This window comes from Pagrus pagrus (genome assembly GCF_965226575.1).
Source record: "Pagrus pagrus genome assembly, chromosome: 4".
Classification (NCBI taxonomy): Eukaryota; Metazoa; Chordata; class Actinopteri; order Spariformes; family Sparidae; genus Pagrus; species Pagrus pagrus.
Window position 1 is genome coordinate 148,380 of NC_140188.1, and position 27,657 is coordinate 176,036.

General features: G+C 40.8%; 1 protein-coding gene across 2 annotated transcripts; it reads right to left on the reverse strand.

Annotated features, from left to right (window-relative positions):
- Positions 1-1,189: 1,189 nt before the first annotated feature.
- nyap2a (neuronal tyrosine-phosphorylated phosphoinositide-3-kinase adaptor 2a) lies at positions 1,190-27,501 on the reverse strand. Of its 2 annotated transcripts, none has more exons than XM_084352068.1 (7): positions 27,097-27,501; positions 22,058-22,274; positions 21,065-21,378; positions 19,837-20,949; positions 13,943-14,062; positions 12,803-12,915; positions 1,190-10,419 (listed from the first exon to the last, which is right to left on the reverse strand). In XM_084352068.1, the coding sequence occupies exons 2-7, from the start codon at positions 22,258-22,260 to the stop codon at positions 10,198-10,200; spliced, it is 2,085 nt and encodes a 694-aa protein (XP_084208194.1). In that variant the 5' UTR covers positions 22,261-22,274; positions 27,097-27,501; the 3' UTR covers positions 1,190-10,197. The 2 variants fall into 2 exon arrangements, with proteins under 2 accessions (XP_084208194.1, XP_084208195.1); XM_084352069.1 differs by lacking the exon at positions 1,190-10,419 and adding an exon at positions 11,967-12,672 and having other exon boundaries at positions 27,097-27,500.
- Positions 27,502-27,657: the final 156 nt, after the last annotated feature.

The window sequence follows — 27,657 nt, forward strand, 5'->3', positions numbered from 1 at the left end:
TTTGTGAATTTGGGCTATACAAATAAAATTTGATTTGATTTGATTTATATTGAAACAAATGACCAAAAAAAAAAGATAACTGAAGACATTTTAAGTTTTGATTGATGTTTGTGAAATCAGTCCAACGATATGATAAAATGAATCACATTTAAACTGCTGCCTTCTCAAATATTGTTAATATTTATCTAAACTGTTGCATAACAGTGAAGGCACGAGGCATCATGTCTGCTTTTACACGTTTATAAAAATATTAGTTAAATATTCTAAAAAAACTGTTGATACAATGTCAGAAAAGTACACTTAAAATACGTACGTATTTAAAAAACGTGAAAACAAATATAAAGATAGTGAAATATAAAGGGTTCAATATCAAAACAGTAACCTGAAAATATAAAAACGTCCTGCGATCAACTCTTTTTGTTTTCTGCTGATAAAAACAAACTCCACATACTTTAATAAAACCATATTTATTTTTCTCATCAAGGACCATAAACATAAAACACAATAATCAGCCGTACACCAGACTCCATACAGAAAATAACAGTTTTTATGTTGTAACAGACACGTCTGTTGAACTATTGACAGGAGGCTCCACCTGTGAACAAGATCATCATTACTGTCATCACACCTGTAGAGTCCGCCCACACAAACTTAGATCCCGCCCACACATCATTAGACCCCGCCCACACCAGCTCAGTGCTCTGCTTCATTAAAAGAAGATCCTAGTGGGCAGATGAACAGCATGTTAAATAGTACGTCAGCTGGATGTATGAACATCATGTTTATTGAGTTCACATTTATCTGAAAATCTACAGGTGGTCGAGGTGGACGAGGAGTCAGCACAACAACACATTTATAGAAATGAAATAAACACAGTTTCCTTTAAATTAACGGTTCATGATTGGTTTCCATGAAAATGATTGATCTGAGGGTTTTTCTATGAACGCAGCTCTTATAGTGTCTGTGGAGCCGAACATGAATCCACTTTAAATTATCTTAATTTCCTAACTGTGTGTGAAATTTAAGAAATAATTTAGACTGAATATCAAGTTTTATAGTTTTTAATGTTCCTCCCAAACTCACACTGAAGCTGAACTGACGGTTCAGTTCAACGATGTGACACAAACACCAGAAATCAGAAGAGAGAAGCTGCGAGACAAGAAACCATGAAAACAGGAAGTCAAAGATGTTGAAGTAACTCCTTGATTTTTATTTCTTTCTTGTCTAATTCGAACATGATCACTCGTTTGACATCACTGAACAAAGAACACGTTTTAATGATCAAAGTGCAGCTTGTTAAAATCATCAAAAAACATCAAAAACTGAAGTAAACTCAAACAAACGTTTTCTGAGTCATCAGTCACGACGTTCGTATGATAAACCTCACAACCATCGAAGCCTGATGACGCGTCAGAGACTTACTCATTTATTTAATGTCATCGACTTTGTGCTTCTACTGTTGACAGGCTCACAGTAATCTTATAGCTAGCTGAAAGTAATCTGATTACAGTTAGCTGACAGTAATCTTCTTATAGCCATCTGAAAGTAATCTGATTACAGTTATCTGACAGTAATCTGACAACAGTAAAATCACACTAATCTGATTACAGTGAGCAGACACTAATCTGATTACAGTCAGTGGACAGTAGTCTGATTACAGTGAGTTCACCATAATCTGATTACAGTGAACGGACAGTAATCTGATTACAGTTAGCGGACAGTAATCTGATTACAGTGAGCGCACAGTAATCTGATTACAGTGAGCTCATCAATAACTAAAAAACGATTTGACAAAGTTTGTGAAGTTTTTTTGCATCTTCAGTCGTCATGGTGACAGTTTTCCTGTTGAACAGGTGAGTCAGATTCAGAGGGCTGTGAGGGGGGAGGAGTCAGATGAGGAGTCGTGGGGGAGGAGTCGGGGGTCAGGGGAGGGGTCAGGGGGAGGAGTCGGGTGTAGTGTTTTACTTTCTGTGTAAAACCTTCAGCTCTGAAGCTTCATAATGAGTCATAAATAGTGGTGCAACGGATCATCATTGATCCGTGATCCGTTCGGATCAATATCTTCGGTTCGGCACATGTGATCCGCGGATTGATTTATGAAAAAAAAAAAGTTGTGCGTATGTTCAATCCACACATTTGTTAAGTGTAGCGTGGTCATGGCGAGCGGAGGAACGGAGGAGCTTGAACGCCCCGCGTCATATAAATCCCCTGTATGGGAGCATCATGGCTTCCCTGTCAAATATAATGATGAAGGAAAGAGGTCAGGGCCGTAGCCACCATTGAGGACACCGAGGTCATGTCCTCGGTACTTTTTTCCTTAAGTTTCGTTTCATTAAAAACCGAAAGTAAACACGGTCGCGACGTGACTGCAGGTCTATTTTTAGAACGGCAATTAAATGAATCGGAGCAAAGATGCAACGTAGTGGTAAGAGGCTGCATCAATCCAAGTTATCATTTGTTGCAGCAAGAAAGGCAGAGGATGATCAGGCAAAGAGGAGCAAAGGTGAGAATTGTAATAAGCTAAGAGGATGAGAAAAATAGTGAACGAGCCGACAGATGCAACAGATAGCCAATAGAGATGCTAAACTGTAACCTACTGTAAATGTAGCCTAGGCTGAAAATGAAAGGACATGCAATGAATCAGAATATTTTAAGGCCATGTTCAGTCACAGTATGAATTATCCATCAATAATATTATTTGGATGTTTGGATGGATAAGTAATAATGTGACTAAACATGGCATTAAAATATTAGGTCAAATTATAGTTATCATGACTCAGTAGTATACTTAGACTTTTCATTTTAAAAATTCAACAGAGGATGAGACAGGAGAGAGAGACGAAGAGGTTGAAGGGACAGAGACAGGAGGTGAGGAGAGAGAATTACATAATAAACGAAAGACAAAGTTATGTTTATTTGTCTTGTCTTTTTTTTTTGCTGATCCGAAAAATGATCCGATCCGTGACTCTGATCCGAGAAACGATCCGAACCGTGAGTTTTTTGATCCGTTGCACCCCTAGTCATAAATCTATCGATCATAAATCTATCGATCATAAATCCACAAACAGATCTGATTGAGGTGTCAATATTATTAGTGATCATCTGATGAAGACGATCAGCTGAGGCATCAGTCTGAAATAAATATTTCTTATTTAATTGAAGATTCTTGTGAATAAATAGTCTTTATATATTCATGGTTTTGTTGTTGCGTCGACTGTTTGAACCGTCAGAAACTGAAGAAGTGCACTTAGAAATCACAGCTCGTCTCATATTTAATGAGACAAAAACACAAATCATGATGTGCATATCATGCTAATCAATCAGCTCGTCCATATCCATCAATAATCAATACACTGCATTCATCACCTTGTTTCTGTCCACTGCCCCAAAAACTCAGTCATGTGACCTTCATGTGACCCTGATCAACTTCCTTTCTTTTCAACTTCCTGTTTGTTCAGCTTCCTGTCTGTTCAACTTCCTGTTTGTGTTCCTCTCGACGTTCTTTTTCCTCTAAGTTTCCTGGACGAGTTGTTTTAATCATGTTACTTATTGTATCTTTAAAATGTGAGTTAACTGAACTTCAGTCAAAATGAAATTAGAAATATAAAAAAACAAAAGTGTCACAACAACAAAGCTCCTGATTGAATTCTACATACGACTCATCTGAGATGGAAACACCTGTGTCACATGACACTTAAGTTTGAGATTAAAACTGTGAATGAAAACTTAAGTGACTGGACGTCTTTTAAAGGACCGTTGTGGTCTATCTGCGCACGTTGTAAAAGAAACCCAATTAAACTGGATTTAAACTGGTGTTAAACAGGAGTCAAAAACTGGTGTTAAACTGGAAATAAACTGGTGTTAAACTAGAATCAAACTGTATTTAAACTGGTATTAAACTGGAGTCAAACTAGTGTTAAACTGGTATTAAACTGGAGTCAAACTAGTGTTAAACTGGTGCTAAACTGGAGTCAAACAGCTGTTAAACTGGAATCAAACTGCAGTCAAACTAGTGTTAAACTTGAATCAAACTGGTGTTAAACTTGAATCAAACTGGTGTTAAACTGGAATCAAACTAGTGTTAAACTTGAATCAAATTGGTGTTAAACTGGAGTCAAACTGGTGTTGAACTGGCATTAAACTTGAATCAAACTGGAGTCAAACTGGTGTTAAACGGGAGTCAAAAACTGGTTTTAAACTGGAAATAAACTGGTGTTAAACTTAAATTTAACTGGTGTTAAACTAGAATCAAACTGTAGTTAAACTGGTATTAAATTGGAGTCAAACTGGTGCTAAACTGGAGTCAAACAGCTGTTAAACTGGAATCAAACTGCAGTCAAACTAGTGTTAAACTTGAATCAAACTGGTGTTAAACTGGAGTCAAAATGGTGTTGAACTGGAGTCAAACTGGTGTTAAACTTGAATCAAACTGGAGTCAAACTGGTGTTAAACAGGAGTCAAAAACTGGTTTTAAACTGGAAATAAACTGGTGTTAAACTTAAATTTAACTGGTGTTAAACTAGAATCAAACTGTAGTTAAACTGGTATTAAACTGGAGTCAAACTGGTGCTAAACTGGAGTCAAACAGCTGTTAAACTGGAATCAAACTGCAGTCAAACTGGTGTTAAACTCGAATCAAACTGGTGTTAAACTTGAATCAAATTGGTGTTAAACTGGAGTCAAACTGGCGTTAAACTTGAATCAAACTGGAATCAAACTGGTGTTAAACTTGAATCAAACTTGTGTTAAACTGGTATTAAACTGGAGTCAAACTAGTGTTAAACTGGTGCTAAACTGGAGTCAAACAGCTGTTAAACTGGAATCAAACTGCAGTCAAACTAGTGTTAAACTTGAATCAAACTGGTGTTAAACTGGAGTCAAACTGGTGTTAATCTTGAATCAAACTGGCGTAAACTGGAGTCAAAATGGTGTTGAACTGGAGTCAAACTGGTGTTAAACTTGAATCAAACTGGAGTCAAACTGGTGTTAAACTTGAATCAAACTGGTGTTAAACTGGAGTCAAACTGGTGTTAAACTAGAGTCAAACTTTATTCGAACTGGTGTTAAACTGGAGTCAAACTGGTGTTGAACTGGAGTCAAACTGGTGTTAAATTTGAATCAAACTGGAGTCACACTGGTGTTAAACTTGAGTCAAAGTGCAGTCAAATTGGAATCAAACTGGAGTCAAACCTGTGTTCAACTTGAATCAAACTGATGTTTAACTGGAGTCAAACTGGTGTTAAACTGGAGTCAAACTTACATTAACATTTACATTTAGGGCATTTAGCAGGAGTCAAACTGGTAAGAAACCCAATTAAACTGGATTTAAACGGGTGTTAAACCGGAGTCAAAAACTGGTGTTAAACTGGAGTCAAACTGGTGTTAAACGGTAGTCAAAAACTGGTTTTAAACTGGAAATAAACTGGTGTTAAACTTAAATTTAACTGGGGTTAAACTAGAATCAAACTGTAGTTAAACTGGTATTAAACTGGAGTCAAACTAGTGTTAAACTGGTGCTAAACTGGAGTCAAACAGCTGTTAAACTTGAATCAAATTGGTGTTAAACTGGAATCAAACTGCAGTCAAACTAGTGTTAAACTTGAATCAAATTGGTGTTAAACTGGAGCCAAACTGGTGTTGAACTGGAATCAAACTGGCATTAAACTTGAATCAAACTGGAGTCAAACTGGTGTTAAACTGGAGTCAAACTTGAGTCAAACTGGTGTTAAACAAGTCAAAGTGGTGTTGAACTGGAGTCAAACTGGTGTTAAATTTGAATCAAACTGGTGTCAAACTGGAGTTAAACTGGTGTTAAACTGGAGTCAAAAACTGGTGTTAAACTGGAGTCAAACTGGTGTTAAACGGTAGTCAAAAACTGGTTTTAAACTGGAAATAAACTGGTGTTAAACTTAAATTTAACTGGGGTTAAACTAGAATCAAACTGTAGTTAAACTGGTATTAAACTGGAGTCAAACTAGTGTTAAACTGGTGCTAAACTGGAGTCAAACAGCTGTTAAACTTGAATCAAATTGGTGTTAAACTGGAATCAAACTGCAGTCAAACTAGTGTTAAACTTGAATCAAACTGGTGTTAAACTTGAATCAAATTGGTGTTAAACTGGAGCCAAAATGGTGTTGAACTGGAATCAAACTGGCATTAAACTTGAATCAAACTGGAGTCAAACTGGTGTTAAACTGGAGTCAAACTTGAGTCAAACTGGTGTTAAACAAGTCAAAGTGGTGTTGAACTGGAGTCAAACTGGTGTTAAATTTGAATCAAACTGGTGTCAAACTGGAGTTAAACTGATGTTAAACTGGAGTCAAACTTGAGTCAAACTGGTGTTAAACGAGTCAAAGTGGTGTTGAACTGGAGTCAAAGTGCAGTCAAATTGGAGTCAAACTGGTGTTCAACTTGAATCAAACTGATGTTTAACTGGAGTCAAACTGGTGTTAAACTGGAGTCAAACTTACATTTACCTTTAGGGCATTTAGCAGACACTTTTGTCCAAAGCGATTTACATGAGTCAAACTGGTGTTAAACTGGAGTCAAACTGGTGTTAAACTGGAGTCAAACTGGATTTAAACTTGAGTCAAAGTGGAATCAAACTGGAGTCAAACTGGAGTCAAACTGGAGTCAAACTGGATTTAAACTGGAGTCAAACTGGATTTAAACTGGAGTCAAACTGGATTCAAACTTGAGTCAAACTGGTGTTAAACTGGAGTCAAACTGGATTCAAACTGGAGTCGCACTGGTCTTTAACTGAAATCACATTGGTGTTAAACTTGAGTCAAAGTGCAGACGAACTGGTGTTAAACTGGAGTCAAACCGGTGTCGAATTGGAGTCAAACTGGTGTTCAACTTGAATCAAACTGATGTTTAACTGGAGTCAAACTGGTGTTAAACTGGAGCCAAACTGGAGTCAAACTGGATTTAATCTGGAGTCAAACTGGATTTAAACTTGAGTCAAAGTGGAATCAAACTGGAGTCAAACTTGATTTAAACTTGAGTCAAACTGGATTTAATCTGGAGTCAAACTGGAGTTAAACTGGATTTAATCTGGAGTCAAACTGGATTTAAGCTTGAGTCAAAGTGGAATCAAACTGGATTTAAACTGGTGTTTAACTGGAGTCAAACTGGTGTAAATCTGGAGTCAAACTGGATTTAAACTTGAGTCAAAGTGGAATCAAACTGGAGTCAAACTTGATTTAAACTTTAGTCAAACTGGAGTTAAACTGGACTTAATCTGGAGTCAAACTGGATTTAAGCTTGAGTCAAAGTGGAATCAAACTGGATTTAAACTGGTGTTTAACTTGAATCAAACTGATGTTTAACTGGAGTCAAACTGGTGTTAAACTGGAGTCAAACTGGTGTTAATCTGGAGTCAAACTGGATTTAAACTTGAGTCAAAGTGGAATCAAACTGGAGTCAAACTTGATTTAAACTTTAGTCAAACTGGAGTTAAACTGGACTTAATCTGGAGTCAAACTGGATTTAAGCTTGAGTCAAAGTGGAATCAAACTGGATTTAAACTGGTGTTTAACTTGAATCAAACTGATGTTTAACTGGAGTCAAACTGGTGTTAAACTGGAGTCAAACTGGTGTTAATCTGGAGTCAAACTGGATTTAAACTTGAGTCAAAGTGGAATCAAACTGGAGTCAAACTTGATTTAAACTTTAGTCAAACTGGAGTTAAACTGGATTTAATCTGGAGTCAAACTGGAGTTAAACTGGATTTAATCTGGAGTCAAACTGGATTTAAGCTTGAGTCAAAGTGGAATCAAACTGGATTTAAACTGGTGTTTAACTGGAGTCAAACTGGTGTAAATCTGGAGTCAAACTGGATTTAAGCTTGAGTCAAAGTGGAATCAAACTGGATTTAAACTGGTGTTTAACTTGAATCAAACTGATGTTTAACTGGAGTCAAACTGGTGTTAAACTGGAGTCAAACTGGTGTTAATCTGGAGTCAAACTGGATTTAAACTTGAGTCAAAGTGGAATCAAACTGGAGTCAAACTTGATTTAAACTTTAGTCAAACTGGAGTTAAACTGGATTTAATCTGGAGTCAAACTGGATTTAAGCTTGAGTCAAAGTGGAATCAAACTGGATTTAAACTGGTGTTTAACTGGAGTCAAACTGGAATCAAACTGGAGTCAAACTGGTGTCAAACTGGAGTCAAAGTTCAGTCAAACTGGTGTTAAACTGAAGTCACACTGGTCTTTAACTGAAGTCAAACTGGAGTCAAACTGATGTTAAACTGAAGTCACACTGCTCTTTAACTGAAGTCACACTGCTCTTTAACTGAAGTCAAACTGGAGTCACACTGGTGTTAAACTTGAGTCAAAGTGCAGTCAAACTGGTGTTAAACTTGAGTCAAACTGGAGTTCAGCTTGAATCAAACTGATGTTTAACTGGAGTCAAACTGGAGTCAAACTGGATTTAATCTGGAGTCAAACTCGATTTAAAGTTGAGTCAAAGTGGAATCAAACTGGAGTCAAACTTGATTTAAACTTGAGTCAAACTGGAGTCAAACTGGTGTTTAACTGGAGTCAAACTGGATTCAAACTGGAGTCAAACTGGTGTTAAACTGGAGTCAAAGTGCAGTCAAACTAGTGTTAAACTGGAATCAAACTGGTGTCAAACTGGTGTTAACCTGGTGTCAAACTGAAGTCAAACTGGTGTTAAACTGGAATCAAACCGGAGTCAAACTGCTGTTGAACTGGAGTCAAACTGGTCTTAAACTGGATTTAAAGTAGAATCAAACTGGAGTCAAACTGGAATCAAACTGGATTTAAACTGGAGTCAAACTGGTGTTAAACTGGAGTCAAACTGAATTTAAACTGGAGTCAAACTGGATTTAAACTGGAGTCAAACTGGTTTTAAACTGGTGTTAAACTGGAGTCAAATTGGAATCAAACTGGTGTCAAACCGGAGTAAAACTGGTGTTAAACTGGAGTCAAACTGGTGTTAAACTGGAGTCCAGTCTGTGTTTCTGGGACAGTGGATGGGACCAAACCGACCACCAACATGCCAAAATATTCTCATTTTAAAATAGTGCTTTTTTTCATCATCATAAAAGTTTTTGAATATAAAAACATCATCACGTACTGACTTTGTCTTCCACACACAGACAAGCATCACAGATTCTTTTTGAAATATAAAAACATGTTAGACCAACACATTCAGGTCATTTTTTCACACAAACCACTTTATAAATTTCTTTTTACAGCGTTCTGCTACACGACTGTCAGACTTTAAAAAAACATCTGAATCTTTTTAAGTGTTCAGATAGAAAAATAATGAGTAGAAAGACGACAGAAAGCTCTGCTACACCTGGACGGCCACAGCTCCCGGCATTCTGATTGGATGGCAGGAGGACACCTGCACGAATGTGTGTGTTTGTGTGTGCACGTGTGTGTGTGTTTATGTGTTTATGCGTGCGTGCGTGTGTGTGGGAGTGCTTACTGTTGGATAAAAGATTTTGGAGTTCTTAACTTTTTTAAAAATAGTTTTAAATAAAGTTAAAAAACATTTCTCAGATTTTTATTAAATTATTTCGACAGTGTGTCCACATCTGGATTGAGACCAACATGAGGTTGCTTAATTTGACATTTTTAAAACTATTCACAGGATTTGTTTGATTGTTGATTAAAAACAAATGTCACATATTAAAAATTTTAGGCCATCAGATACAAAACTGTCAACTATTCAAAGTTAATGATTGATGTATGAATGGATTAGTTGACAGGTTTATTTTATTAGTTGAAAGATGGAGACAATAATTGAATCAGATAATCATACAGCATCTGGTTGATCCATAAATGTTTAAAATCAAGTTGTTCTTTCTTTGATTCTGTGTTTGTTGCAGTTTGAAGGTCAAATATTTAAACTACATTAATATTCACTCAGTTTCAACCTCAATTGAAGACTTATTTTATTATGGATGTGGAAACGTGAACAACTCTCGGTGCGAACAGTTAACTGTGACTTTGATCAAACTTTACTGACTCAGTTGATTGACGGCAGTGACGAGTCAGCAGATACCGTCAATCAAACAATGAGACAAAACAAAAGAAGTCTTTTTTTACATGAATGAGGTGTCAGTGTAGTGGGCGCGGCCTGATGGCTGCATCATAATCATCATCATCATTGTTTCTGTGTTGATGAGATATATGTTTCCGTCTGTGTTGTGTTGTATTTCAGATGGCTGTGTCCCAGAACACAGTGGTGCTCTGTCCGGTGGCAGTGGGCGGGGCTGAATATGGCGGCGGCTGCTTCCTTTTCCAGCTGGGCAGGATGGGCATACTGTCCTGCTTACACAGATTCTTCTCAGGCCGCTGGCGAGCTTTAATCTCTCGACACAAAATTCTTTTCTTCTCAATCATCTCCATCATGGTGGCATCTCCGCAGAGCCAAGGCATCTGGAAACAGGAAACAGCTCAATATCACTCACTCAATGGACAGTGTTTTCACTCAATGGACACTGTTTTCATTCAATGGACACTGTGTTTTCACTCAATGGTCACTTACTGTGTTTTCACTCAATGGACACTGTTTTCACTCAATGGGTACTTACTGTGTTTTCACTCAATGGACACTTACTGTGTTTTCACTCAATGGACACTGTGTTTTCACACGATGGTCACTTACTGTGTTTTCACTCAATGGACACTGTGTTTTCACTCAATGGTCACTTACTGTGTTTTCACTCAATGGACACTGTCTTTGCACTCAACGGACACTGTGTTTTCACTCAATGGACACTGTTTTCACTCAATGGTCACTAACTGTGTTTTCACTCAATGGTCACTTACTGTGTTTTCACTCAATGGTCATTTGCTGTGTTTTCACTCAGTGGACACTGTGTTTTCACTTAATGGACACTCTGTTTTCACTCAATGGTCACTTACTGTGTTTTCACTCAATGGACACTGTGTTTTCACTCAATGGTCACTTACTGTGTTTTCACTCAATGAACATTGTTTTCACTCAATGGACACAGTTTTCACTCAATGGTCACTTACTGTGTTTTCACTCAATGGACACTGTGTTTTCACTCAATGGTCACTTACTGTGTTTTCACTTAATGGACACTGTGTTTTCACTCAATGGACACTGTGTTTTTACTCAACGGTCACTCGTGTTTTCACTCAATGAACATTGTTTTCACTCAATGGACACTGTGTTTTCACTCAATGGTCACTTACTGTGTTTTCCCTCAATGGACACTGTGTTTTCACTCAATGGTCACTTACTGTGTTTTCACTTAATGGTCACTTACTGTGTTTTCACTCAATGGACACTGTTTTCACTCAATGGTCACTTACTGTGTTTTCACTCAATGAACATTGTTTTCACTCAATGGACACAGTTTTCACTCAATGGTCACTTACTGTGTTTTCACTCAATGGACACTGTGTTTTCACTCAATGGTCACTTACTGTGTTTTCACTTAATGGACACTGTGTTTTCACTCAATGGACACTGTGTTTTTACTCAACGGTCACTCATCTGTTTTCACTCAGTGAACATTGTTTTCACTCAATGGTCACTTACTGTGTTTTCCCTCAATGGACACTGTGTATTCACTCAATGGTCACTTACTGTGTTTTCACTTAATGGTCACTTACTGTGTTTTCACTCAATGGACACTGTGTTTTTACTCAATGGTCACTTAATGTAGACTAACCATGTACAAAATGTAACACAAATTTTGCCATTTGATGCATTGTACCAGAGTTAGTTTAGAGCTAAATTACATCTGCAGTATGTGTTGTGATTTACTTAATGGTCACTTACTGTGTTTCAGACAAACATTCAGACAGACAGATGGTCAGACCGACATTCAGACAGACAGACAGACCGATTTTATTGACATATCTGATAACAGGTGATGTGTTCAGGTGACTTTACATTCAGATTGTCTGATGATGTGTTTATAAATTAAAAGTCGTCTGAAGCTTCAGTTCGATGTTCGAACTCTTAAATATTAATATTTTATTGTCCTCAGCAAACATTTAGACACAAAGTTACAGATTTTATGTAAATTTACATCATTGGAAAATGATTGACAGGAACAGAAGACAAAAGTTTGATTTTCATTTAAGTCGAACAGCAAACTACAAAGAAAGTATTACAAATTCTCAGTAAAATTAAAGTCAAAGTTTAGTCAAGGTATATGAGTGGGCGGGTTTATCCAGGTGAGCGGAGTTAGAGCTGGGTTAGTTTCTATTTTATATTTGAATAAATGTGAATAATTAAATTCAATAAATAAAGTGTATACGTTTAAATGACACTAGATTAACGTTTGTTAAATGTTAGCGTAACGTTAGTTTAATGTTCATGTAACGTTAGTTTGATGTTAGTGTAAAGTTAGTTTGATGTTAGTGTAACGTTAGTTTAATGTTCGTGTAGCGTTAGTTTGATGTTAGTTTAATGTTCCTGTAACGTTAGTTTAATGTTCCTGTAACGTTAGTATCAATAATGAAAATTTAGTGTTATAGCGTTACTATTAGTATCTGCAGATAATTTTTAGTGTTTCATGTAAAAACATTTCATTTGAACACCAAATATTTGACACACGACTGAAAATGTTTACAGTTCAGACGTCAGTCAGCTGATGGATCGAAGTTTCTGTCCGTCTGTAGATTATTTTTATGTTCTGAGGTTGAATCCTGTGTGAAACAAAGTATTCATGTTTCTGTTCAAACTGCTGGTTTAAAAACAGACAGGTCACACAGACAGACAGATAGACTGACAGACAGGTAGACTAGTAGACAGACAAGTGTTTTACGGGTGCTGTACCTGGCTGAGGGCAGGGTGATGTGACTCATGCAGGTGACGTTGTGGCGTCCCACCAGGTGAAGGAACTCCTGATGTAGAGGCTGAACGGCCGAGTTTACACACCGACTTTGATTCTGCAGAGAGTTATTCTGACGTCAGTCAACAGAAATAATCCACCTCTTAGTCACCTGGTGTTCACCTGTTATTCACCTGCTAATAACCTGGTGTTCACTTGTTATTCAACTGGTGAGCACCTGGTGAGCACCTGGTGTTCATCTGGTGTTCACTTGTTATTCACCTGTTAATAACCTGGTGTTCACCTGTTATTCACCTGGTGTTCACTTGTCATTCACCTTGTGCTTACCTGGTGCTCACCTGTTATTTAACTGGTGTTCACTTGTTATTCACCTCTTGCGCACCTGGTGTTCATCTGTTCATCACCTGGTGTTCACCTATTAATCATCTGGTGTTCACCTGGTGTTCACTTGTTATTCACCTGGTGTTCACCTGGTGTTCACTTGTTATTCACCTGGTGTTCACTTGTTATTCACCTGTTAATAACCTGGTGTTCACCTGTTATTCACCTGGTGTTCACCTGTCATTCACCTGGTGCTCACCTGTTATTTACCTGGTGTTCACTTGTTATTCATCTCTTGCTCACCTGGTGTTCACCTGGTTATCACCTGGTGTTCACCTATTAATCATCTGGTGTTCACCTGGTGTTCACTTGTTATTCATCTGTTATTCACCTGGTGTTCACCTGTAGTTCACCTGTTATTCACCTGGTGTTCAGCTGTTATTCACCTGGTATTCACTTGTTATTCACCTGTTAATCACCTGGTGTTCATCTTTTAATCACCTGGTGTTCACCTGTTATTCACCTGGTGCTCACCTGATATTCACCTGCTGTTCATCTGGTGTTCACCTGTTGTTCACCTGGTGTTCACCTGGTGTACACTGTTATTCACCTGGTGTTCATCTGGTGTTCACCTGTTATTCACCTGGTGTTCATCTGGTGTTCACCTGTTATTCACCTGGTGTTCACCTGGTGTTCACCTGTTATCTAAGCTGGTATTTAAACTTGACTTGTTGCTGTTTTTATATGACAACATAAACCTGACATCCTCCATAGGTCCCTGCAGTACAGTTGTTTTGACTCACCTCCTCCTCCGGACAGCATCATGGTGGGGCTGACAGATGACCTCCCCATCCTGCTGGACACTGGACTCGACCGTCCATCTCTGTCTTTACTGTTGTGTCTGGGCAGAGACCTCGAGTCTCCTACAGAGACAGCACAGAGAAGGACACAATCATTCTGTTCACAGAGTAAACCTTCAAAATACGACTGATTCAATCAAAATCTCTACATCTGAACTAAAAATCTAAAGTTTATCTAAATCTAATCTAATTCAAAACATCTGAATCAATCAGCTCTAGGGCTGGGTACCGAACTTCGGTTCTTTTATGGCACTGACCGAAATGCTTCTGTAGCACCAAGTACTAGAGGTTAATCACGGGATCAAGATCTGATAATGCTGCCGATGATTGGCTGTAACGTTACACGTGATTGCGGCATGCAGGAAGTGTTTGACTGCAAGACCAGCGGACCGACCATCCTCCTCTCAGCACTTAAGTCCGCCTGTGCAGGGCTCTACACTGCAAGTATTTCACTCGCATTTGCCCCTTAAAAAATGTATGTGCGAACCGGGAGAATGATTTCGGCATACAGTGTGCGAGCAAAGATCACAAGTTACCATCACAACCACAAGTTACCAGCCCTTTTCACACAGACGCCGCGTTATCGCCGCAGTGGCGGTTTGCCAATTCTCTGCCGTTGGTTGTTCACACAGAGCCGAGGAGCTGTGGTGTAAAAGATGAACCAGAGTATAATAATAATAATAATAATATAATAATTCACATAGAAAGCTGGCACCTCGGTCAGTCGGGTTGACAAACAGTTGGTAAGTTTAAGTTTTTTGACAGGGACAGACGCTGTTTTTCAGCCAGAAATGTGACGAAGAGTAGGTCGGACAGACAGGAGGACAGAGGCTTTTCCTCATATAAGTTGCCAAAGACACGACCAGTTACTACCTTACAGTTGTATGGTCATGTGACGTTGCTTTGTGGGACATTTCTCTATATTTTGTTGAGTGATGGACCTGTTCAGTTATCAGACAGTGAACACCAAAATCATTGTTTTGCAAATACTGCAGGGGCCAGAAGCTGAAAAAAAAAAGTTTTGTGTTGCCTGCATTGAAAAAAATCTAATCAAACACTGTAAATCTGTTGAAAAACAGCTGAAAAATAAAACTCAAGATTTGTACTGTAATGTGTTATGTAATATTCTTTGTGTTAGAATTAATATTATAAAATTGGTATCGAAAAAAGTATCGTTCAGGAACCGGTATTGAAGTGAAGGTATCGGTATTGGTACCGGTATTGAAAATTTTTGATTGATACCCAGCCCTCATCAGCTCTGAGATTTCAGGCAGATCCAGATGTTTCCCATCATGCACTGAGGTCTGAGACCTCAGAGCATGATGGGAAACATCTGGAATGCAGCCTGCACTTCAATCTTTTTGGAGGACGCACCGCTACTATCCTTCACGGCCTGCTATATCCCAAGATCCTTTGTGCACCGCTGCTCAGTCCCGAAACAGAAGAGGAAGCAAGAGAAAATGGCGACATCAAGTGGCGCAGACATGACATTCAAATGTGAGTCTTGGGTTTATACTCTGTTTTTAGTCATTTGAACATCCAACGCCAGATATGTTAAACTTCAAGGGACTATAAAACCTCCAAATTTTAACTTTCAGTTAAAAAACGTGACGCTGGTAATGCTATGGTAAATATAGTTGTTATTCACCAATGGGTTAATGTTTATTTTGTAATGTTGATAATTCAATTTAGATTTGACACATTGTACACATGCAAATGAATGTACACGTTTGATAGATTTGAACCAAAACAGACTTTAATGCATGAACATCTGGTGACGCAACCAGGAAATACTCCTAGGCCTGTCACGATAACAAATTTTGCTGTACGATAAAATAAATTTTCCGATAAATTATCGCGATATACGATAATATTGTCGTTTTCAGACCATTTCTCAACTAATATAATGATAATGGCATAATAACGCAAGTGCACCCTTTCAAAGATCAATAAACTTTTATTTCTAAAGAATACTTAACATTGGAATGTGAACAATAACAAAATAAATAAACAAAACAACCAAAAACAATAAATAAAATGGACTCTGTCTCTGTTAAAAAAATGCACTTGAAAACCACACACAACCAAAAACAATATATAAAATAGACCCAGTTGCTGGTAAGAAAAAAGCACTCAAATAAAAACCACACACATCCGAAACAATAAATAAAATGGATTATCAAGTCTCTGTAAACAAAATTGCACTTCAATAAATATTAAACATTAGGCTCAGACGTAAAGACTGATACATTCCTTCACAGGCAAAACTGCCAATCCAGTTAGGACCTTTGTAAACAAAAAGTGCAAACTAACAACAAAAACACTCCACATGAATAAAAGCAGATGCCTCAACAGGCCATATGCAAATCCGTAGCTACTTTAGTTTGGCAGATTCCGAGCAAGAAATACCATCATGTTGACTTTGTGTGGCTTAAGGCAGGATCTCTCAGGAGTAGCAATGTTGCCAGCTGTGCTAAACATTCTCTCTGAGCTGGTGCTTGTTGCACAAATGCACATGTATTTTTGGGCCAACTTGGCCATCAAAGGATATCTTCTCTGATTGTCACGCCACCACATCAAGGGATCACAAGATGCATCAAGTACATCTTCTTGGAGGAACTTGGTCAGCTCTGCATCAGCCTGCACTCTTTTTGGAACTGCAACCTGGGCCTGACCTGCGAGATGACGGGCTCTTCTGTTTTGAAGGTCACTCAGCCTTTTCTTCTTGGTGGATGTGGCAGCAGGAGGTTCATCCTTGTTTCCTCCAGCAGCTTTGCTGCAGCTCTCACCACTGGCACCCTCTCCACTTCCTTCTGGCTCTGTTAAGTCGAGTAGCTCTTGCACAAGCTGATGTTTGACATCATCCAATGCCTCTGCCTCCTCCATGCTGCCACGATACCTTGGATCCAAGATGGTGGCCTTTCTCAGGAGGACTTGGATTGCAGGTGAGCGGTATTTTTCAGTCAGTACCCTGCACATGTTTTGTTAAATACTGGCTGTCAGTGCAGTGTCATCGGGGCCTGGAGAGAGAAGGTCGTCTTTAATCAGTTCCAGCACAGGCTTAACTGAGGACACTGTTACATTTTTCCCCTGAGAGGACGTCTGTGAAGTCAGCCAGTGGTTTCATTGCTGCGTTGATGGACTCCAACACAGAAACATCCTGCCAGGTTGGGTTGAGGTGGCTATGTTTTCTGTCTTGAACCAGGACACTTCTTATGGCTGGGAGTTGCTCCAGCACCCTCTCTACCATCTTCTGCTTAGTGACCCATCGTGTGGCAACATCCTGTGGGAAAGATAATATTGTTCTTGTTCATTAGTTAGTCTATATCAACATTCTTAAACAAATACTACTTTTTACATTTCCATTATTTATATTTATTAATTTGTATGTTTGTATGTTATATTATTTTTATATGCCAGTGGATACATATTTAAAGACTACAGTCTCAATTAGATTCTACTGGTTATATATATATAAACACATGTATATATGATCTAATACATACATGCTCATGAAATTACAGAAATTACAGGCAACTATAAAATAATAATAACAACTCTTTAAATATTTTGTGTTTCAAATTAAACTATCAATGAATTAATCATCACTCACCATTATTAGACTGTGTTGGGGGATATTAGCCTCACTCTGTGCCTTCCTCAGGTCTCTCCTCTTAATCCAGCTCAGGTTGAATGTGTTGACCAAACTTTTACAGAGTCCTATGGCACGCGCTGTCCGATCTTTGTTGCTGTCCAGACCATGGGACACAGCAAGATGGAGGTTGTGGCCAAAGCAACTGAGCCATGGCCAGCCAAGATTTCTTATTGCAGCAACAATGTTAGCACCATTGTCCGTAGTGATGCAGACTAGTTTGTGCTCATCCAGTCCCCAGTCTGCTAAAGCAGACTTCAGGTTTTCTCCATGGGTGTCAGCAGTATGGTTGTCTGGGACTTATCTGGTCTCTAAACACTTGGAGTGCAGGGTCCAGTCACCAGTTATGTAGTGTATGGTCAAGCTCATATAGGGGGTCATGTTTGAGCTTGACCACATATCCGTAGTGGCAGAGTAAAATGGGACGTCTTTGATCTCCTTGAGTAGGTCGTCTTTCACGCTGTTGTACAGTTGTGGAATTGCCGTTTGTGATATGTATGTTCTCCCAGGCAATTCGTACTGGCTGTCAAATGTTTGCAGCATTTGACGAAATGACGGCTTTTCGACGGTGTTAAATGGCTGCATCTCTTTGCCGATGTAGCGAACTACACTGTCTGTGAGTGCGCACCATTTTGCACTGTCCTGTTTGTATTTTGTTTGCCGACTAAACGCCTCAGTGATTGTAGGCTGTCGGGAAGACGAAGACAGCCCCTCTGTAACTTTGGTTGAAGTTGTTTTTCCCAGCTTGGAAAACTGCATCGGATGATTATGTTTGAGGTGCAGATGCATGTTAGTTGTATTGCGAAGTGCTCCCACACTGCAGCTGTCGCGTTCAGCTTTGAAACCAATTCCATTTATTTTGTTATTCCTCCAAATCTCAACTAGCATTACCTCTGGCTTGCTACTCCTCACGGGGCTCTCAAGCTGCACTCTTAGCCAGGTGCACGGCCCCTCCTCCCCCCACAGAGACAAAGAGTGATTGACAAGAGGGTTCTAGTAAGAGACGTGAGGAAAACAAACAAGCATGCACATGGACTTTATCGAGGCCGGCAAAATTATCGAGCTCATTTTAATTTATCGTCCGATTAATAGATTTATTGATTATCGTGACAGGCCTATAGACCGTCCCATTTAACAACGGTGGACGCGGCCTTCAAGGTCTCTCCGAAGGACCCGGCCTCTGTGGGAATTTGGACACAGCCGGAGACTGTGGGTCGGTCCACTGTGTCATGTGACATGTTTCCATAAAGACCGTCAGAGACTCTTGATTTGTCGCTTTTCTATTCACAGAAAAAGCTCCTGAATATTTTTCTGTAGATTAATAACCAGACTCACAGACGTCCCATCGGATCAGCTGAGGACTGACAACAACCCTGTATTTTAACTAAAACCCTATCAGAAATAAAATGACCAACAGACCTCGTGGTGAGATAACGCCTCGGTAACAAGAAAGGAAATGGTTCTGAAATGTGATTGGTGGACCTGACTGGTCCCACTGAACCTGAGAAGATGAGTTCAGGGGACAAATGTGATCAGCTCTGACCTGGATTGATTAATTATTAATAATTAATAAACTTCAAATAATGTTTTAATGTATGCGAAAGACAGTGTGTTGTGACCAGCAGGTGTCTCTCTGAGGACTTTATCATTTATTTAATAAAATAACAGTCGTCTCCATGGCAACACCGTCTCCATGGAGACAAAATGTACTGATGATAATCTCCCTTCACAGAGTTGCAGTCTATCCTGTCTCCTGTCCGTCCTGTCTCCTGTCTGTCCTCACAGCTTCAATGAAATAACTTCTCTCATCAGTTCAGATTGACGGACGAGAGGACAGAACGAGAGGACAGGACGAGAGATGAAAGATAACGACAGAAAAGAGAGAAACCACAACTGTCAATCATCTATTGATCTGTCTGTGAGACAAATGACATCACTTCATCACTTCAGCACAGTACATCAGTACTTCAACAGGACTACATCAGTACTGATGCTGTACTGATGTACTACTGATGCTGTACTGATGCTGTACTGATGTACTACTGATGCAGTACTGATGTACTACTGATGCTGTACTGATGCTGTACTGATGTACTACTGATGCAGTACTGATGTACTACTGATGCTGTACTGATGCCTTACTGATGTACTACTGATGCTGTACTGATAAGTACTGGCTACGTACCTTCACTCTCTCTACTCTTCCTGCCACCTGATCCTTTCTTCATCACCTGTCGGCTCGAGGTAAACAGGTTGTTGAGTTCGTCCAATGGGCTTGTGGGAGTTTGTGACCTCATTGACACATTCTGCATGGAGCCGTGGGTGGAGGAGGAGTTACTGAGTTTAGCTCCGCCCTCCCCAGCCCTCTGTGACGATGAGGAAGAGGAAGATGAAGAGCGGGGCATACTTCCTCCTGCCATCAGAGCGTCATACGGTGGTGGCCTCTTCAGGCTCAGAGGAGTCAAAGAGCGACCCATGCTGACCGGAGACGGACATGCTGATTGGCTTCGGGGGTAACCGTGACCACCGTGGGTAGAGCCAGATGACTTGTAGAAGTTTGAGGGGAGAGGTGGAGCCGATGAGCGGCCAGAGGATGTGATGGTGTGCGTGGAGGGCAGATCCCTTTCTCTGTCTCTGTCCCTGTCTCGGTCTCGGTCCCGGTCTCGGTCTCGATCCCGGTCTCGGTCTCGGTCTCGTTCCCGATCCCGGTCTCGCTCCTTGCGGTGGTGGGTGGAGCTTTGCACATGTTCGACGCCACCTGACTTGTAGGAAACATTGTCCATCATGGGCAGGCGGGTGACATCTAAGGGGGTGAGGGGGGACTCATCAGAGTTGGGGGAGCACTGAGCCGGGGCGGGGGGGAAGACAAGCAGTGGTGGGCGGTGTGTCAGGAGGTTGGGGAAAGGTGGAGGGATGTCGCAGAGAGAGCCACGGGATGACCAGACTTCAGGATCCATGATGGCAGACTGTGCGTCCTGCAGGAAGTCCTCCAGCATCGGGTACTTCATCTCCTCGTAAACTGACTCGCTCTGCTCGTCCTCCACAGCATCTTTACCTTTGAGCTCTCGCAGTATGTTTCCCACCATCTCAATGTAGACCGGTTCCTCGTCGTCCGTGTCTCTTGATGCCGGACTCTGACTCTGGGATGAAGATTTGTCCCACCGCAGGGACGACTTCTTGTTGCCATGAGTACGGATGTAGGATTCATCGAAGGAGGTGCTGAGCTGAGTGTTTGGGTTCCTTTTGGGTTTTGGTGGAGGCATCTTCTTGTAGTCCTCACTGTAAAGATGACATCGAGCTGCAGACAGAAAGACAGTGATGTAAAAACCTGAAACTGAGACTGACTGAAGCAGCTGCATCACTTCTTAAACTCTAGACATAGGACTGTCCATTTAACCTGCAGGTGTCCTCACCTTCAGCCTGCTCCAGTGTCTCTTTGGCCTCTTGACTGTCCCTTTTGGTGACTCCGGAGCCTCCGTTCACCGTCTCAGAGCTGCTGCTAAGTTTGGTGTTGGGATCTCTCTTGGGTTTGGGTGGGGGTTGTTTTCGGTTGTGGTTGGAGTCATCGTCTCCTCCACCCACAGAGTGGAGGGACTGGGATCGGACAGTGAATCCCTGACTGGGTGGAGGCAGACGGTCTTGTGGTGCTGGCATCGTCATGAACCCCATCCTGAAGTGTTTTCCAGAATATGCCCCGTCTGTTGCCATGGCAACATCTTCACCAATCCTGAATGGATCAATGGAAAGACATGTTAGTACAACTGTACAATCATCAACCAATCACACTATTCTTTTCGTTTGTATTAATTTTTCTCCTCGCAGTGACTTCAGTAACATCCTGTTAGCTCCAACATCACCTGAGTGGAATGATATCCAGGTTCTGACGTCTCATTTTAAACCACAATATTGAACATAAAAATGCCACCTGACAGATCCAGGACCCCTGCACACATGTCAGATCTAGGACCCCTGCTCACCTGTCAGATCCAGGACCACTGCTCACCTGACAGATCCAGGACCCCTGCTCACCTGGGGCAGTTGTGTGCAGACCCTTTAAGACACCTGGACCTGAAGATATCTCTGGTTGAGTTCTTAAGTGTGTTCAAGTCACCTAGAGGATGTCTTCACAGACCAGTCCACCATTGTCCCTGTTTCTCAAACAGAACAGAACCCTCCGTCTGAATGACTACGCCCAGCGGCACTGACCTCTGCCATCACAAAGAGCTTCATCTGCTCCCTCCCTGACTCACTGGACCCACTACAGTTTACATACTGGCAACATCACCCCGATCCTCCACCCTGCCCTCTGCCAAACTGGACAAATACTCAACATGAGAACTTGATACTTGTGTCAAAAACTTCCAGTCTACATTCAGCAGCAGTCACAGTTTTTAAGGGTTTTCTACCTTTTGATAGCTTCTTCCTGTCGTCTCTTTTTCTGGTGTTTTTCCTGCAGGTAAGTCCAGTTGGTCTGATTGCGAATACGGTCGCTCTCTCTGGCGATGTCAGAGGCATTTTGGATCACAAGACCATCGTATGTTCGAAGGCCGCTGTCCTCCACGTACTGAAAAAACCTTCTGAAGGATGATGCCTCCTCCTGAGACGTCATGACTTCCCAGAGACCTGAGAGGAGGATCAGACAGGAAGTCATTACAGTTTGTCTCATAAATTAGTCAAATAAATCATGTTTCAGTGAAGGAGTTTAAATTGTTTGCTGGATGAATTAAAATCCACATTAAATTTGAAATTAATATATTACCATTAAACTTCACAAATATAAACAAAAGTTGTTCATTTGATGTTTTTAGAGGTCACAATGTCTGATGCAACAAATCATGTTTATCTGACACCAACAGTCAGCTTTGGTTTGTTTCAACCATCAAGTTTCATCACACGGCTCCATCTTTACCAACCTGCAGTTTGTTTACAGTTTATTGAAAAGTGTCTTCCTCATTTTAATGTCAGGGAACATAAAGATGATAGAATTATTGCAGCAGCAGTGTTTTGTAAAAACATAAGAAACTACAATGACACTCAGTAGAGTGTAAACCTCTACCAAAACCCAACAATCCTATTCAATACAATCAAGCCTAATCCAATATCAGAAAATGAAAGATTAAAATGACCAGATTTCATTTGGATTCACATCAAATTGATCTCACTCACAGATACCAGCCACTTAAATACACCAGACTTTTTCCTCCATGAAATATTCCCTGAGAAACTGAGATCTGGATCTGCACCAAAAGTGAATGAGGTCTATTCTGGGCCAAGACACATCCTCCATCCAAGTTTAGGAGAAATATGTCCAGCAGATTTTGTGTAATCATGCTGACCAACCAATCAGCCAACCAACAAACCAAACAACCAGCAAACAAACAAAAATATAACAAACCAACAAAACAAGCCAACAAACCAACCAACCAACAAAACCAATAAACCAAGCAACAAACCAACAAACCAATCCAAACAACATACCAACAAACCAAACAACAAACCAACAAACAAACCAACAAACCAGCCAACAAACCAACCAACCAACAAAACCAATAAACCAAACAACAAACCAACAAACCAAACAACATACCAACAAACCAACAAACCAAACAGCCAATAAACAAACCAACAAAACCAAACCAACCAATAAACCAAAATACAAACCAACAAACCAAAAAACCAAACAACCAACCAACCAATAAAACAAACAACAAACCAAACAACATACCAACGAACCAAACAACAAACCAGCCAACCAAAAAACCAACAAACCAAATAACAAACCAACCAACACAACCAAACCAACCAACCGAAAAACAACCCGTCAAACCAACCCGTCAAACCAAACCAACCAACACACCAACCAACCAACCAAACAAACAACAAACCAAACAACAAACCAACCAACCAACCAACCAAACAACAAACCAAACAACAAACCAACCAAACAACCAAACAACAAACCAAACCAACCAACAAATCAACCAACCAAACAAACAACAAACCAAAGAACCAACAGAATCAATAAACCAAACAACAAACCAAAAAACATACCAACAAACCAGACAACAAACCAACAAAACCAATAAACCAACAAACCGAACAACAAACCAAAGAACCAAACCAACCAACCAACCAAAAAAACAAACAACAAACCAACAAACCAACCAACCAACCAACCAACAAACCAACCAAACAACCTAAAAACAAACCAAACCAACCAACAAATAAACCAACCAACCAAACAACAAACAAAAGAACCAACAAAACCAATAAACCAAACAACATACCAACAAAGCAGACAACAAAGCAACAAAACCAATAAACCAACAAACCGAACAACAAACCAAAGAAAGAAACCAACCAACCAACCAAAAAAACAAACAACAAACCAACCAACCAACCAACCAACCAACCAACCAACAAAACCAAACAAACCAACAAACCAACCAATAAACCAAAATACAAACCAACAAACCAACAAAACAAACAACCAACCAACCAATAAACCCATCAACATACCAACGAACCAAACAACAAACCAACAATCAATATAACAAACCAACAAACCAAACAACCAACCAAACAACACAACCAAACAAACTAACAAACAGACAAATAAACCAAACAACAACCAAACAACAAACCAACAAACCAGCCAACAAACCAACTGACAGTATAACAAACCAACAAACCAAACAACCAACCAACCAACCAACCAACAAACCAACCAACAAAACCAAACCCACCAACAAACCAACCAACCAACCAAACAACAAACCAACCAACAAACCAACCAACAAACCAACAAACCAAACAACAAACTAACAAACCAAACACCAAAACCAATAAACCAAACAACAAACCAACAAATCAAACAACAGACCAAACAACAAACCAAACACAAAAACCAATAAACCAAACAACAAACCAACAAACCAGCAAACTAACAAATCAAACAGCAAACTAACAAACCAAGAAACCAACAACCCAACAACCCAACAAACCAAACACCAAAACCAATAAACCAAAGAACAAACCAACACACAAAGGGACCCAGTTAAAAACAGAACCTCCGTGGTGGAGGTAATAAGATATTGTACTTAAAGGAGGTGGTGATGTTAATGTGCTGGTCAGAGAAACATCTGGACACAAACATCTGGTCTCTCTCTGTCAGTGTGATGCTGTATGCAGAAACATCAGTCCATCGCAGCATGAGTCCACTTCATCCCTACGTCCTCACGGTGCAGACTGTCATCCACCATGACTGCCTGCTCAGGTTATTTATCACCAACATGTTTCTACTCTGTCTTTTTACCAGCTAATGTTTCATCAAAAGAGATATTTGTAACTTTCACTTCCTCTTAAAGTCTGAATTTGACCAGTTCTTCTCACCTATCACAGTCTCACTTTTCTCCTAGTTGTCTTTTGCAGAAAAATTATTTAAAGTTTCCAGAAGATCAGGACATGATGCTCATTTACAAAGACGGTCTATGGATAAAACCTGTGTGACTCCTCCTGAACACATATATGAGAATATATATATAAAACGCTTAAGAAGGATTCACCTTTTCTTCATTTGTGAAATCAGACTGATTGTTCCAGTGAACTTCACTGTTTCAGTCTGCTGAGGTCTGAAGCTCCTCATGCCTCCTCTGCCTCTCTGGATGTTCCTGACAGCTTCTTTTATGCTGTGATTGGCTGACAGTTTTAGGGCTCATGATGTGTTTTCTTTAAGTTGCTTTTGATTGGGCAGCAGGTTCAGCTCCAGGAAACATGGCTGCTGTGACTGATGCCTGAGACTTTGTTTCAGATCAGTTTGTATTAAAATAGACGATGATGTGTTGTAAAGTCCCTCTCTCTCTCTCTCTCTCTCTCTCCCTCTCTCTCTCTCTCGCTCTCTGTCTCTCTATCGTTCCCCTCCCCCACCTCCCCCCTCCCCCTCTCTGTCTCTCAGCTTCCTTCTAAAAATGGAACAGGGAGTCAGCTGGTGGTAACCTAGCAACAGCAGCATCTCTCAGAGGAGCATGATGTAATGCTTCCTGTCCACGGGTGAGGAAGAGGAGAAGAGGAGGAGGAGAGGAGGAGGAGAAGAGAAGGAAGAGAAGAGGAGGAGGAGAAGAGGAGGAGGATAGGGGGAGAAGAGGAGAAGGAGAGCAGGGGGAGAAGAGAAGGAAGAAAAGAGGAGGAGGAGAGGGAAGAAAAGAAAGAGGAGAGGAGGAGGAGAAGAGAAGAAAGAAAAGAGGAGGAGGAGGGGAGGAGGAGAAGAGAAGAAAGAGAAGAGGAGGAGGAGAGGAAGAGGAGAAGGGAAGAGGAGGAGGAGAAGGGTAGGAGAAGAGGAGGGGAGAGAAGGAGGAGGAGAGAATGAAGAGAAGGGAAGAGGAGGAGGAGGCGAGGAGGAGGAGAAGATGATGAGGAGGAGAGGAGTAGGAGAGGAGGAGGAGAGGAAGAGGAGAGGAGGAGGAGAGGAGGAGGAGAAGAGGAGGAGGAGATGAGGAGGAGAAGAGGAGGAAGAAAAGAGGAGGAGGAGAGGAGGGAAAGGAGGAGAGGAGGAGAAGAGGAGGAGGAAAAGGAGGAGAAGAGGAGGAGAAGATGAGGAGTAGGAGAGGAGGAGGAGGAGAGGAAGAGTGGAGAAAGAGGAGAAGAGGATGAGGAGGACAGGAGGAGGAGAAGAAAAGGAAGAGAAGAGGAGGAGGAGAGGAGGAGAAGAGGAGGAGGAGGTGAGGAGGAGGAGAGGAGGAGAAGAGAAGGAAGAGAAGAGGAGGAGGAGAGGAGGAGAAGAGAAGGAAGAGAAGAGGAGGAGGAGAGGAGGAGGAGGTGGAAAAGGAGGAGGAGGAGTTTTGTGTCACTTTGTGTTTCTGGCCTCTCCTCCTCCTCTAAAGATCTTTCAGCTGATATTTATTTTATTATTTGATCTTTAAACTCTAAATTTCTGTAACGATCTTGCCGTTAGATTGACTCTGATGACGACCTTTGACCCTGAAACAATCACACCTGTCAATCATTAGTGTTGATCCATCAGGTGATATAATATCTGTTCAACTTCTGGTCTGTAACAGACAACTGAAAGTGATCATCAATAACATTGATCAGATCAAACAGGCGGCTGTCAGTACATGTTGGAACCACTTCCTGTCTGAACTTTGGAGGATCATAACACATTCACCTGATGGACAGCTCTTTCAAAATAAGAGTCTGATTTTCATTCAAATGGAATTTTCCTTTAATCTGTAACTTCAGATCCAAGATGGCGGCCATGTTGTCTGGTGTGAAGGAGCCAGATGTGTTTTGAACAGACTTTATTGACACTGTCAGCGAGCGATTCGATGACAAACAGATCAACATTTTTCACCAGCAAAAAAAAAGTGTGAATGAAGGCGATCAACAGAAGAGACGAAGGAGGAGAGAGGAGGAGAGAGGAGGTGAGAGGAGGTTAGAGGAGGCTTACCGGAGGATAAGCGATGACTCAAACTCCCTCCATCCCTGCTGGACTGTCTCCTTCAGTGTCTCCTTCAGTGTCTCCTTCAGTGTCTCCTTCCTCCCCTCCTTCAGTCCTCTGTGTGCAGGAACAAAGATGGAGTGATGAAGCTTCCTGTCGTCCTCACAGATCTCTGCGGCTCAGAGGAAACGATGACTCGTCTGCAGCGACGTTAATCCACATCCACCCTTCAACACCTATTTCCTCTCTTCATTCCCTCTGTCCTCCCGTCATATATCCTCACAGCTGTAAGAATCACGGCTCACACACACACACACACACACACACACCTCACACACCCTTCAGCCACACACACACATCCCCAACGACAGTGGCCACAAGGAACAAGAGGCTGAAACCACGGCAACCTGACAGCATCCTAACCCTGCTGACTCCTCCCCCTGCTGCTGCTGGGAGAGAGAGAGGGGGAGAGAGAGAGGGAGAGAGAGAGAGAGGGAGAGAGAGGGGGAGAGAGAGAGAGAAAGGGAGAGAGAGAGAGAGGGAGAGAGAGACACACAGAGAGAGAGAGGG

Excerpts from the sequence above, each read along its gene's own strand:
- nyap2a (XM_084352068.1), bottom strand. The coding sequence starts at position 22,260 with ATGACGTCTCAGGAGGAGGCATCATCCTTCAGAAGGTTTTTTCAGTAC. Across the intron at positions 12,916-13,942 it reads GATGCTGTCCGGAGGAGGAG|AATCAAAGTCGGTGTGTAAA; the intron begins GTGAGTCAAAAC and ends AACTCTCTGCAG. Across the intron at positions 10,420-12,802 it reads ATCACCCTGCCCTCAGCCAG|ATGCCTTGGCTCTGCGGAGA; the intron begins GTACAGCACCCG and ends TCCTGTTTCCAG.